The 14,673-nt window shown below is 40.8% G+C and overlaps 1 protein-coding gene across 1 annotated transcript in view; it reads left to right on the top strand.

Annotated features, from left to right (window-relative positions):
• The first annotated feature begins 13,462 nt into the window (after positions 1–13,462).
• The window catches only part of NDC1 (NDC1 transmembrane nucleoporin), a 2,145,343-nt gene continuing 2,144,132 nt past the window's right edge, over positions 13,463–14,673 (top strand). Inside the window, exon 1 of the mRNA XM_044085460.1 lies at positions 13,463–13,706. Within this exon, the coding sequence (XP_043941395.1) occupies positions 13,668–13,706 (39 nt within the window). The 5' untranslated portion in view covers positions 13,463–13,667. The remainder of the gene's footprint in view (positions 13,707–14,673) is intronic.

Raw genomic sequence — 14,673 nt, 5'->3', positions numbered from 1 at the left:
CATCATTTTCTATTTGTCCCAAATAACAGTTAAAAAAAACTAAACACTACTATTCAAACATTAAACTCCTCAAGTTCCAAGTTCAGCAGTCTACCCTGCCACCTTCCATAGGCTGGCAGTTAACTCAGTTGTCAGTCCTCTCACACACATTCTCAGTAGTGGCCTTAGGTCAACTGGTACCCTAGGCAAAAGGGCTCCATGGCGCCCTCCACCACACCACCTGTTGCCCCCATCCTGGTCTACCTACACCAAATAAATACTGGAAAAGCGCCCCTGCTAGAGTGGCACCCTAGGTGGCCGCCTAGTTGGCCTATGCCTAAGGCCGGCTATTCTATTATTATACTTCTGTCAATCCCAAAAGATTATAGATCTACATCCAATCTGTGCTCAGTCTCAAAAATATTTGAAATATGTTATACAAAAAACTAAATATATAAATAGTTAAAACTTTTAACGTTATAAACAGCATGGACTTTGCAATTCCTTTAACATCATAACAGCTGCATTTACAATAACTGACTCAATATACAGCAACACTAACAATGGACTTCTTACTGCAGACTTGTTCACAGATATAGCAAGGGCATTTGAAACCATTAGTCATAATCTCCTACTCGATAAACTGAGCAAACTTAATTTTGGAACCAACACCATTCACTGGTCCCACATCTATCCAAAGACAGAACATTTTAAATATATGCATATGACATACTTTCATAAAATATCCTAAACACTGGAATACCTCAAGGTTCTGTTTTAGGCCCTGCTCTTTTTATTTCTGTTAGTAATGATCTCACTTTTTGCACATCTTCCATCACTTACAATTAAAGACAAACCATGTAATAATATTCTGAATGTCACCAAACAAAAAATACCTTGGCTTACAGCTGGACCCTTCGCTCATCTTTACTCCACACACTGACAGCATTGTTAACAAGGTGCTAGCTCAATTAAAGCTATGTTACAGAAACTCTACACTTCTTGCAATAAAGGCTCACACAGCTAACCACTAACAATGTTCTGCTACATAAATTTGAATATGGTCTCCCACTTCTAACTCTTCTTTCTTCCTGCTATACAAAAAAACTGCAGGTTGTTGTAAAAATTATGCATATTTGTTCAACTGGCGGACTACAAACCACTTCAATGTAATGTATTAAAAAGCCTAAGTGGCTTCCAGTACAAAACAGAGAAATCCCTCTGCTTAGCAAATCGCTGTGCAAAATACTTCTGCTTCATTACTGTCCTCCACTGAACACCAAGCTCCCACCTAGAATTCAAAGTTCCCATTTTTACTGAGATTACTGGTAAAGTTTCCCTTTGAAATACTCTATCTATGGTGTAATAATTAAATTCCTATTGCTTCTTTTGCATTTTACACTTATTACTTGAGCACCAATGTTTCTTTTATTTCTTTCATTATCTTCCTGTTTTCTTTTTGTTTTGATTTACCAGCTCTTTTTTGCGTCCTATGATCTCTTCAACTCAAACAAACTCCTGTACAACTTTAAACACAATGGCATATGCAAATGTATAATCTACAAATATTAACACACAAGTTACAATACAGGCAAGATATATTATATTTGAAAAAAAATAAATTGTTAACTTTACAAAATAATCCTCATAATGGTTAATTGTCAGTGGTGTAAGCTGAGGGCAGCTGAACCCAACCTCTCACTTTGCTTTCTCTGCTCATAAAGTACTTGCGCTGAGTACAGATGAGTTAAAATGAACTTGATCATCCAAGGATTTCTCTGGGACTCCCCATCCAGAATCCCTGCCATATGGTATGCAGATTTGATGACAAACTCCTTTTCTGGTAACTGAGATTATGTTGCTTGCTTCTTCTGAATAAATCCTTTACAGTCGCTTTCCTTCATCCTTTCTGGAATTTCATTTAAGTTTTTTTTTTGCCTTGCCCTGTCTTCCTGATCCATGGCTGCCACCATGCATTCCAGTTTTGCTTCTGAAGCTGCCACTTTAGTTTTTAAGATTTCATTTTTTTTAATGTATAGTTGGATGGCATTGGAATACTCATTTACAGCTTCTGTTACTTCATTTATGGAAAAATGGTTGTTAACTATTTAAGTTTCCAGATTAATATCTTTTTTATTTCCATGAACAAACACATATTTAATGATGCCCTTGTCTGTCTTGGCTTGTGTTTCATTCATGCCCATGTGGTCTGCCATATCCTCTTCCTTTTCTGCTGCAAGCTGCGCTGATTTAAGGGGTTATTAAGAATTCTCTTGGGTTTTTTTCTCAACATATATGCCTTGGTGGAGCCCTTTCCAAATGCTATTTGTTTGGTTCCAAAGAATTAGTATTATTGGTGGCTCTGTATTATTTTAAATATTTGTAACAGGGACTGGAAATATCCTACTTCACTCAGCCTTCCTCATACTGGAAGTATATACTCATAAAAAAGTTCTTGTGATGAATTAACATGAATTGGAGCAGTTTTGCTGTACTTATCCCTTAACCTATGTAGTATGCAACTTAAAAAAGGACATTCTGGGAAATCATCCTTTACTTTTCCACTAGTTGTGCAACCTTGTAGGGGGCCGATATTTCTTTATTTATTTTATTTATTTACATTTGTTTACTGAGTAGTGTCCAACTGGGCCAGTAGCCCATTTTCAGTGAAGACCTGGGGAGAAAAACTCCAACAAAGCAGGACATACAATAATAATGACATACAAAGCAATAAAGAGTTTACGATAATTAGTTCTAACAGATACAATACATGAGCTACCCGAGTTCGTTACATCATAGGAGCAGAATTAGAAATGAGAGCTACAAAAATACTTGATAACAGAGTAATCTATGATTAGTCAGCTGGCATGTAACATGAAAAAATAACTTCAGACATAGTGTGTGAACAGGGTATAATTGAAATTTTAAAAAGAGATATTTTATAAGGAGAAGGCAAAACATTTTGTGAGATCAAAAGTTACTACAGCTGTAAGAGGAGGAAGAGCATTGGTGGGAAGAACATAGTAGGAGAGAGGAAAAAATGATCCAGGAGGACTACAGGGGCAGATCCATTTGCTTTTAAGATATTCTTTTATTTTAGTTTTAAAAGAGAAATGGCAGGTGGTATTTTTGTATGTTTTGGGGAAGAGCATTCCAGTATTTCACTACTTTGAGTAGAGAGAATCACTGTGGTAGTTATGAGATTGTGTGATTTTGAGCAGAGTCCTCTTGGATGACCTAAGGGACCGTCTTACCAGAAAGGCTCATCCAGACTCTGCTACACTTTGCTGTGAAGGAAAGGTTAGTTTGCTTTTATTTTTTGTATTTTGTATATTTTAAATACTGTAGTTTGTTTTCTTTACCTTGTGTTTTACCTGCATTCTGCTTTAACAGCATATTAAAACTTCAAAAGAGACCACAGCTCTCTCTCTCTCTCTTCTGAGTCAGGCAGAATACCACTGTCTTTCTAGTTGCCTGCCTCTTATGTTAATCTGACCATATATCTCATTTCCTCTCTACTTTCAGTGGCTTGTGTGAGTAATCACTAAATCAAAAACCTCTCCCCTTCAACTATTTAAATTTATTGGCCATCCTACTGTATTCCATAGTACCAGAATACAAAAGTGACCACCCCTTTCAACCCATCTTGCTGTTTTAAAAATAGTAACTCTCCACTAAACCTTAACTTTTTAAACAGGTAAAACTTAAGTTACCTACTTTCACGTCTACCTTCTTTAGTGTACACTGCAGTGTGCATTTTTTTTCATCTTACTTTTAAGCATCCCTTTGACTAGCACTTTCTCTAATACCTGCTGGAAAGCACTAAGAAGCCTTAAACTGATACAAGCACTCAACTCTCCTTGTTAATAAGGAGAAATTAATAGTAGGCACTAAACAGCCTATAATTGCAAAGTACCTTGCTAAGGTAAGGGAAAACAGCTCCTGTACTTTATACAAAAAAAAAAAAGCATCAAACCAGGCATGTCCAAGGGTCAGCTTCCGGTGATTTCTCCTGTCCACCTGGTGAATCTGGGCATACTGGGGCAATGCAGCAATTGCCTCATGTACACAGACAACCCTCTCCTCCTACCACCCAACACTACAACCTGTGAGAGATGCACTTACATAGCCAAAATGGAAGCAAAGCTCTCTCCACCCAAGATTGTGTTAGTCAGGAGGAGAAGGTTAACAACCACACTACACCTCAAGCAACACATAGCCCTTCTAAACCCACCAACACCCACATATAGCAACACTAAATCCACATATGCAGAGGCCCTTAACTGTAACCTGCCCAAGCAACAAGGACCTCTGAAGCTGAAACGCAAACAAACACCAATCACAACCAAAGTGTCACATAGTTCAAAACACCTGTGTGCCACCCAGCAACAGCCCCTAAGGCAAGACAATGTACCTAACACTTTAGTCATAGGTGACTCTATAGTCCGGCACACTGATGTCCCTCTCACCAGGTTGAACAAGGAGAAAATTACAGTCAGCTGCCTGTCGGGTGCCAGGATCCGCCACATAACGCATGCACTCAAGTCACTCCACAACAAGTACAAATATGACTCTGTCATTGTCCATGTTGGAGTGAATGACTTGAGACATACCTCCCTGGACTACATGAAAAGAGACATGGAAGAGCTCTCGGATCATGTGGCCCAGGCAGGTATGACCCTAGCCCTGAGTAGCATCCTGCCTTCGCCCAGAATGATACCAAAATATAAGGACAAAATGATTGACTTCAACAATTGGCTAAGCTTCTGGTGTCATTCAAAGGGGATCCAGTATCTGTCTGCCTGGGGCGACATGATTGACAGACCACGATGCTTTGCCAGAGATGGTCTGCACCTGTCGCCTCTGGGATTCAGGTTACTGGCTAAGGCTCTTGCCACCCCTATAGTGCCTTTTTAGGCAAAGTACAAAGAACAAAACCACCACCGTAACAGGTACAAGCATGCAAAATCTGAAGGTAATGCTACTCAATGCTAGAAGTCTAAACCTCAAAATGCACTCTCTCGAGGCACTCCTAAAAATGGAGAACATCGATATCTGTGCAGTAACTGAGACCTGGTTCAAGGCTCCAGAGAGCACCCCTGCAATACCAGGCTACAACTCTTACCACACTTTTCGGCCCCCAAAGCAGGACCAAAACACTAAAGGTGGAGGAGTGTCAATATTCACCAAGGATATTCACTCCACCAGGCTAGTTGCCCAACACAATGCATCTGAAATTCTCCAGGTGCAACTAACACTAGGTAAGACTGCAATCCAAATTGTAGCTTGCTACAGATTCCCCCACCATACCCCAAGATTCTCACTATACCTTTCTAAACATACTGGAAAATATTTAGATAGAACCAAACACCCTAATACTGGGTGATTTTAACTACCCTGCCATTAAGTGGGAAAGCTACTCATGTACCAACACCTTTGTCCAACGGTTCTTGGAATTCATAAATTCCAACGCCCTGGATCAACTAATCCATAGTCCCACCAGGGGCTCCAATATCCTAGACCTGGTCATTACCAACATGGGAAATCGATGCTCCACACCTATGGTCACCCCCTCGTTAGTCACGTCTGACCATAAGCTAATCACCCTTAACATCCACATCCCACCCCCACCCCCCAGTAAGGAAACCTCCATAAAAAACTTCTCCAAAGCCAACTTCATGCTACTCAAGTCAGAAGTGACAAACTTCATGACACCCATGCAGACGGAGCTGAAAGTTCAACTGCTGAATCCTACACTAAGGCACTGTACGAGCACATCCACTCATGTATAAATCGTGCCATCCCAAATAGAACCAAGATGCTCTCATCCAAAAAAAAGAAGCCAATCTGGTGGTCCCCTGCCATAAACAAACTTTACAACAAAAGGAAGAAACTGTTGCAGAAAAGAGGAAAATCCCAGGATGCAAAAAACTTCCTTACCAGCCTCAGTAAGAAACTGAGATCCCTCATAAAATCCTCCAAAGCTAGTTACGAAAACAAAATTGCCAAAGATTCCAAAGACAACAACAAGGCATTCTATAACTATGTCAAGAATCTAAATGGCAATGCTCAGATCTGCTCTGAGCTAAAACAGAATGGCATTAAATATACTGATCCCAAGGATATTGCCAATATCCTGCAAGATCGATTCAGTGCCAACATCACCCCCCTCTCACCCCCTAAATGGCCCATCTCAATACCGGACGATTGCCAAATTCCGGTAATAACGGCCACACAGGTAAAAAACACACTCTCCAAAGCTAAGAATACAGCATCCATGGGACCAGATGACATCCCGGGCTGTGTACTACATGAACTACAATATGAACTGGCACCTCACCTAAGTGTCATGTTTAATCATAGCCTCACCTCAGGTTTTGTGCCCACTGAGTGGCGCACAGCTACAGTTATCCCACTCCACAAGGGGGGATCCACCTTGGATCCCGGAAACTACCGTCCCATCAGTCTGACGAGCATTATCTGCAAGGCTATGGAGCGTATTACCATGGAACTTATAAACAAAGACATTGGCAACCTTCAAACACTGGACCCCACCCAGTTTGGGTTCGTGAAGGGCCGATCTTGTCTCCTGAACTTAATTGACTTCTTCGAATCAGTCTCCAGAGCCATGGACAAGGGTAAGGTGGTCCACACAGCCTATCTAGACCTTGCCAAGGCCTTTGACACCATCCCCCACTCTGGAATCATAGATAAACTTACTAAGCTGGGCATTAATCCCTACATCACCCATTGGGTTGCTAACTGGCTTACTGATAGAACCCACACTGTAAAAGTAGCCGACTCCAAATCCAGCTCCAGACAAGTGACAAGTGGAGTACCTCAGGGTTCAGTCCTGGGACCACTCTTGTTTGGCATCTACTTCTCTGAAGTACAAGCCAACACTAAGGGACTCTGGATAGCAAAGTTTGCAGATGACTGCAAACTGGGAGCCATTATTGAATCCCCAAATGATGTGGATACTCTACAAAAGGGCCTTACAGAAACAGATGCTTGGTGCCAGAACCATGGGCTCAAGCTCAATGCCAAGAAATGTATAGTTATCCCCTTTGGGAAAAAACATGTATCCGTGAATTACCATATAGGTGGCAGTACACTAAACACTGAAAGTTTGATAAGAGACTTAGGGACACAGGTGGACAGTGGTCTCACCTTCGATAACCACATCGCCACAACAGTCAGGAAATCCTTCTATGTGGCACACCTCATCACTAAGGGCTTTTCATCCAGAAAAAGGAGGTCAATGTCCCACTGTACTCATCCCTCATTAGACCCATTATAGAATACAATGCCTCGTTTGGTATGTACCTCTCAAGACATCTGCAACAACTGGAAAGGCCACAGAAATACCTCACTAAAAGAATCACAGGCCTAAAGCAGATGCCCTACGCTGACCGCCTTAAAAAACTCCAGCTATACTCTGTCGCATATCGTCTACTCAGAGGCGATCTTTGCTTAACATACAAGGCCATGTCAAACCCAGAGCTGTTGGACATGCTACACTTAAAGAAATCCCAATCCCTCAGAGCCACATGATCCAGGGATCTAAATCTTGTCATCACAATAAACAAAACATGCTGGAGGGATAGGTTCCTGACCCAGAGACTCCCCAGACTCTGGAATAGATTGCCCATACATGTCAAGCAGAGTGCCTCTTTGGTCCTCTTCAAAAGGAACCTTGACGATTGGATGGGAGAAAGGAAATTCACCCTGGGGATCACGTCAGTCACCCTGCTACACAGGGGTCCAGGGAAGTAAATAGTGTGGGAAGAAATAGCCAGGGAATTGTTATGGCTAGGCTTGTATAGGCCCTAGGGCTGATAGCCTAGTACCAACCTATGAACCTATGTTGACCTGTAGTTGAACCAAGGTTGAGATTCCGGGGCAGTGATTGGGGCTGTATATTATTTTGTGGGTGAGGGGAAGTTGGGTTATTGATAGCAGGTTAGGAAGTTCTAGCTAGTTTAGTTGTTGAAAAGCTGAACAGTGATGAGCTTTATGGGGATGATTGGCGGCAAATTTTGCAATTTTGTTATAGCAGGACTCAAGGTTATGAAGGTCAGATTTGTGTAGGCTGGTGAAGATGTGTGAGCAATAGAGAAGGGTAGATAGAAGCTGAGATCTAGCAGTGGCTAGTCTGGCTTGGTGGGTTAGGGAAGGTTTGGCCCTGTAGAGAGTACCGAGTTTAGCATGGACTTTTTTAATAGTTAGAGAGATATGGATATCAAATTTGAGGCCGTCATCTATTGTTACACCTAGGAGCTTTGCCTGGTTTATATGCTCAATTTTGGTACCATTGACTGATTGTATAGTGAGGAGTGGGGAGTGGTGCGTGGTTGTTTTGTTTGTAAAAATCATTAACTTGGTCTTATTAGGGTTAAGGATAATTCGGTGGTTTTATAGGTAAGTTTCAATTTCCTGGATAGCTTTTTGTGTCTTTTCTAGTAGCTCTTGTGGGGAAGGGGCAAAGCAGATAAGAGATGTATCATCTGCGTATTGCATGATTGAGGCATGTTGGGTTGCTGACTTGAGAGGTTATTTGTAAAGATGATAAGGAGTAGGGAGCCAAGAATAGAACCTTGGGGTACACCAGTGGAAACTGGTAGTAGAGGGGAGAGATACGTCTCCCATTTAGTAGCCTGTTGGCGGTTTAATAGATAACTGCGAAACCAACCCAGGGAGGCAGAACTGAGATTATAAGTGCCAAGTTTGTTAAGTAGCAGTTGGTGGGAAATGGTGTCAAAGGCTTTTGACATGTCCAGAAAAACTGCAGAGACTATTTGTCCGCTGTTCATTTGTTGATGAATAGAGTTTGTGAAAGATAATAAGGCTGTGTTAGTACTATATTGTGGTCTAAAACCATGCTGGGTATCAGATAGGAGGTTACCGGTTAGGTGGTTGAGGAGTTGTAGTTGAATACATTTCTCTAGGATTTTGGCTAAGGGTGGAAGGATAGCAATGGGTGGTAGTTAGAGATATCTCTAGAGGGGCCACCCTTGTGGAAGGGGATGATGTGAGTGACTTTCCAGAGGTGGGGAACATATTGTTCAGAGATAGAGTGGTTGATTAGTATTGAGATAGGGTAGGTGATGGATAGGGCTGCTATTTGTAGAAATTCATTTGGAAGTTGGTCAGCGGCAAGGCAGCAGGGCTTATGTTTGCTTAGGAGCTTTTTAATGTAAGACGTTTGAATAGGTTTAAAGGAGAAAGATTTTTGTTGCACTAGCAGTTGTGGTTGGGAGTGTGAGAGGTAGCTGTTGGTAGCCAGCAAGTAGGGAGGAGATAGAATTAATAAAGTTTGAGTTAAACTGTGAGGCTTAGGGTTCAGAGGTATTTGTTGTGGTAGGAGAGGGGGTGGGTGTTTTACCAGGGTTGAGGAGGTAGTTGACTGATTGCCAGAATTTTTGTGGGTTGTGTCAGAATTTTTGTTGAGAGGTTTGGAAATACTGTTTTTGTCATTGTTTATTTTTCTCTTAGTTTGGTTTAATTGCTGATAAGCGATGAGGTCTGTTTTATTTTTGGTGGACTGGTATAGGGCCCCGGCTCTGTCCCTTTGTTTAAGCAATAGTTTGGATTCATGGGAAAGCCATGGGAGTCGTTCTGAGTGGGGGCTGGAGTATTTAGAATTTGAAGGAAGTTGTTATGAAAGAATTCCACTGCGTGGCCCAAGTTTAGGGTATGTAATGATGACCAATGACAATGATTTAGTAATAAGATTAAATAGGTCTGGGGAGAAATGCTTTTTACTGTGGATGTATTTGATAGGACTGTAGGTCTGAGTTTGAATTTTTTTTCTGAGGAGGAATGTGGGGGGTATGGTCACTAAGGATGATGGGAAGGCAGCCGGCTTGGTAACCCAGGTTTGGCTTGTTAGGGTCCAGTCAAGTAGTGACTCTTTTTTTGAGTGTTTGTCAGTGCATGTGGGAAAGTTTGTAACTTGGGAGAAATTGTACAAATTGATAAAGTTGTTGGGGGGAGTTTGAGGAGCAGGGGAGCCCAGTCTAGGTTAAAATCACCTGAAATGATAGTTTCCTGATGGAAAGAGTGGGTGGACCAAGAGAGGAGGCATTCTATGCTGGGAAGATTATTGCCAGGGGGTAGGTAGGTGGCTATGATATTCATCATTTTGTGGGGATTAATTTGCAGGTGGGTGATAAGAATTTCTGCGTTGGGGATGTCTGGGGGTGAGCAGTTTATTTTTTCTAGTTTTTAGAGAGTTTTTAAATATAATTGCTATACCATCATCTCTTTTGTTTAGTCTGTGTTGTCTAATAACATTATAACTGTTGAAGGTAATTTCTGAGTCTTTGATGTGGGGTTTTAACCAGTATCTGTTATGACTGTTATGTCAGGAGCGTAGGTGGCTATAACAGCATGAAATTCAGTAATTTTGTTTACAAGGCTTCTAAGGTTGAAATTGGTTATTAGTAGTTCAGATCTGGATGTAGATGGTAGGGAGATTATGAACCACTGAGCCAGAGGGAGTTTGGTTGGGAGAATATGTATGGGAGTCTGGGAGGAGCAGTTGAAATGGAGGTGAGTTATTGTTGGGACCTGGGTTGGGATGGATATTGGCTTGTAATTAGATTTGCTTAAGGGAGTGCAGAAGTAGGAGTTTCAATTTGGAGATAGCTTGATGATATCTCAAAAGGGGCAGTTGTGGGTTTGGGGATTGTATTACTTTGAATGGAAGGAAGAGAGAGTTTGAAATATTGTATAGTTGTGGGCTGATGTAGCTGTAGGATTTGGTTGGGGGTAGATGATAAGTGATGGTTTGAGCAGGGGAGTGATGGTAATTGATGCAATAGTTGAGTGGGTCTGTGGCATTATAGGATACATAGAGGAAACCTGCTAGTAAAGTATAGAGGTAAGAAGAGTAATAGAGTTGCTTATCAGGAGATGGAATAGAGAGGAAGAAAAATAAATAAATGGGGGGTTGGGCTGAGATATATTTTGGAGGTGGAAAATATTAAGAGAGATGTTAGGGATAAGATCTTTGGTGTGAAAGAGAAAGGGCAGGGAGAAGTAGAAACGGTGTGTTCGAGGAAGTTGATTGGAGCATGTGGGAAGGGTGTGGCCTTAGTAGGTATAAATGTAATGAAAGAGGGGGTGCATGGGAATGGGTGTAGGGGAGAAGCAGAGTGAGCCCAAGCGCAGCAAGGGCGAAACAGCACAGCACAGGTTAGGTTAGGACCAGAGTTAAGATAGTGCAGGGAGGAAGCGGGGAGGAAGCAACAAAAAACAATCAGGCAAAACCTAGGTAAGAAACTATCTTTGGAACTGTATGGTCAGTTTACAACTAATAAACACACTTACGAAGTTGAGGCACTATTATTAAAAACTACATCTAGTGCATAGGGATGAAGCCCACGCAGCTATTTTACGATTGAAATTACTACAAGGAGGTGAACAAAAGAGAGAGAGAGGGTGGGGTTTTATGTTCCTTGCTGCAGAGTCTCGCAGGGCGACCAGAGCACGTAGAGTGAGTTTAACAACTCCACAACAGTAAACAGGGATTTAACAGAGGAAAAATGCACGTTAAAACACCTACAGCAACTATTTCAGCAGGTTTCAATTAGAATCGGCAGGTCTGCACTTGCTGTCTTGAACAGCAGTCATAAGATTGAACAGGGCAGAAATCAAAGGCTGGGAAGGGTAGGAAAACTGGCTGGGTGTAAAAAGAAACCAGAAGAAGCAGGTATCTGGAGGAGAAAACAAGTGAAAGAACAAGAGTTATTTTACTGTAACAGCAGGGGGGGGGGGGGTTGAGCAAGAGAAAGGAGGGTCAAAGAAAGATAAAGAAATGTGCAGCCCCTACAAAAGATGCTACCAGTTTAAATGCAGTTAACTACTTAGTGATCAGCATATACACAATATGAGCTAACTGGAAACAGAACCTATGGTAAAAACTCTGTACCCATGAACTACCACATAGGCGGTAGTCTACTTAACACCGAAAGTGTGATAAGAGACCTTGGGACACAGGTGGACAGTAGTCTCTCCTTTGATAATCACATCACCACAGTAGTCAGGAAATCCTTCTACATGGCACACCTCATCACAAAAGGCTTCTTATCCAGGAAAAAAAAGAGGTCATTGTTCCCCTCTACTCGTCACTCATTAGACCCATTATAGAATACAGCAACCCTTTTGGTATGTACCTTATAAGACATCTACAATTGGAAAAGCTGCAAAAATACCTCACAAAGAGGATTACCGGCATCAAACAGATGCCCTACACAGACCGTCTCAAAAAACTCCAGCTTTACTCCATTACATATCGCCTACTCAGAGGCGATCTCTGCCTAACATACAAAGCTATGTCAAACCCAGAGCTGTTGGACATGCTCCACTTAAAGAAATACCAATCCCTCCGAGCTATGGACCTAAACCTTGTCACAACAATAAACAGAACATGCTGGAGGGATAGATTCCTGTCCCAGAGATTTCCCATACTCTGGAACAAACTACCTATTTATATCAAACAAAGCTCCTCATTAGCACTCTTCAAGAAGAATTTTGATGATTGGATGGGAGATAGGAAATTTACCCCGGGGATCACTTCTGTGGGTCAGCTCGACAGGGGCACAGGAAAATAATTTTCTTGGGTGGCGAAAGCCAGGGTACTATTTTGGCTAGGCTTATATAGGCCCTAGGGCCAATAATCTAGTACCTAACCTATGAACCTATTGAGGTCAACACAAACATTGTTATACCACATTCATAACACTATATTATAGCATTTAGCTAGTGCAGTCTTTACTAGAGGCATTTAGCTAGTGCAGTCTTTACTAGAGCCATTTAGTTGCAGCTCATACTGATCAAAAGTACAATAATACAAAGAGAAAAAGAGATATAGTTCAAAGGTGTGGCGAGAGTCACATTGTTGTGTGTGTGTGTTTTGCCCATTGTGGAAAAAACTCCTCTTACCTTGCCTACAATATGCGTTTGAGTTTAAAACCATCCTCTTGCCTTGCAAGTGTACAGATTTTCATAAAATGCTCAAATTTTTGCCTAATATTTTTGTTATGTTCCTCATAAAATTTGCGGTTTTCTGGCAAATCGCTAAGAATTGAAATAACTGAGTAATGACATTCGAGTTCTAGGCGTCATATCCTTCAGAAAATGCATGTTAACAAATCCCGTTATTCTTGCAACTTTCTGAGTTTATAAGAACAGTATTTAAAAATCTGTCCCTGTGTTTTCAGCCTTTATTCCCCACCGCCGTTTTAGGCTTTGCCAAGATTTCTTGATCTTAGAGATTGAGAGGTATATTATCAATGTATGACAGACTCTTTCAATAAGGAATAGCGTAAACCACAGACTTTTTAAGAATCAAGATGAGAAGTATTCCTCAAAAATGAGATACAGTTAGAGTAACAGCCATGTTTACAGAAAGCGACAAGGTGTTAAAATACAGCCACAGTGCGTTAGAAACAATACTCTCTTAAAATAGCAAATGTTCACAACAGTTACGAAACTAAAAGGCACGAACCGCATAAACGGTGAATTTCGCAGGCTACGAAATAGACTGACTCTGGTTTTCAAAGAGGTCCTTTGAGCTTGACTGTCGCACCGCGGTACAATTGAACCTAATCGTGTGTTATGCGCGTGGATTTGGTTTGGTTGTTGTATATTGAAGTAGTATATTAAACATCAGTTTTATTACAATGTGTAACTTTTCACAGCATCATTGGTTTATTAGAAAGGTAGGTCCATTAAAGGCACAACAAATGCTGATTTTTTGGAAACTTTCCCAACTGTTTTTGTCCCAGATAAACCTTTGCTCAAAATGTTAATGTCTTGATGAAACGAGTGCAATTCAAAATAAACTGATGCAGTACTAAAAAGTGCATTGTGTAATACGTTTAATTTCTATACAGTAGTGTCGGAATTGTATGCTGATAAAGAACTATGGTAATTGCATTTGACGCAGAGTTTTTGAATGTTGCATATTCCCAGGTACGCTTGAAGCATACCTCTCAACTGTCCCTGATTTTGACTCAATTTTTAGCTCTGTCCCTCTTAATCCTTCCTAAAACTAGTGACTTTTGGAGGAAAGGTTGTGCATTACACTTGATGAATAATGACAATAATTAAGAGTTATAGACTTCTTTTACTTCAGAAAATGTGTATTAATTCATATGCTTTGAATGTTTCAAGTTAATAGCACTAATATTTTAAAAGTGTCCCTGATTTTTTTCTTCGCTTGTCCCTGATTTTGTTGAAATTTGTCCCCGATTGGTTGAGCGGTCTGGCTTGAAGTAAGGTAGTTTGCATGGTAATTTATTACGTTATTGTTGAAGCCTTTTTAAACTGGTAAATGTAACTTTTATAAATGACTTGGAATTTAAGTAATGGAAATGAGGTTAGCGTTAGAGTACTGGGGAGAGGAGAATAAACGAGGGTATGGAGATTGATGGACTTTCTGGTTTCCTTTTCTTCTTCGCCCTGTGAGGTATTGAGCCACGTCTGAAAATGTCATATAAACGGACAGAGCTTTTTTATATGCATTCATTAAGAAACTAATTTCAGACTTCACGCAGAAATATTGGAAACAGTATCTTTGTCATGTATTTAAGGAATAAGACCAAGTTCATGAATTAGTAAAGACAAGTCTTAGTAAGTAGAAATGTGTTATACCTGCTTAGAATTTCATCTTGCTTATACCTGCTG

The sequence above is a fragment of the Protopterus annectens genome, chromosome 10.part0, assembly GCF_019279795.1.
Source record: "Protopterus annectens isolate FY-2018-M chromosome 10.part0, PAN1.0, whole genome shotgun sequence".
Taxonomy (NCBI): domain Eukaryota; kingdom Metazoa; phylum Chordata; order Ceratodontiformes; family Protopteridae; genus Protopterus; species Protopterus annectens.
Note: the sequence above shows the minus strand (reverse complement) of the source record. Positions and strands in the feature narration are given on the sequence as shown.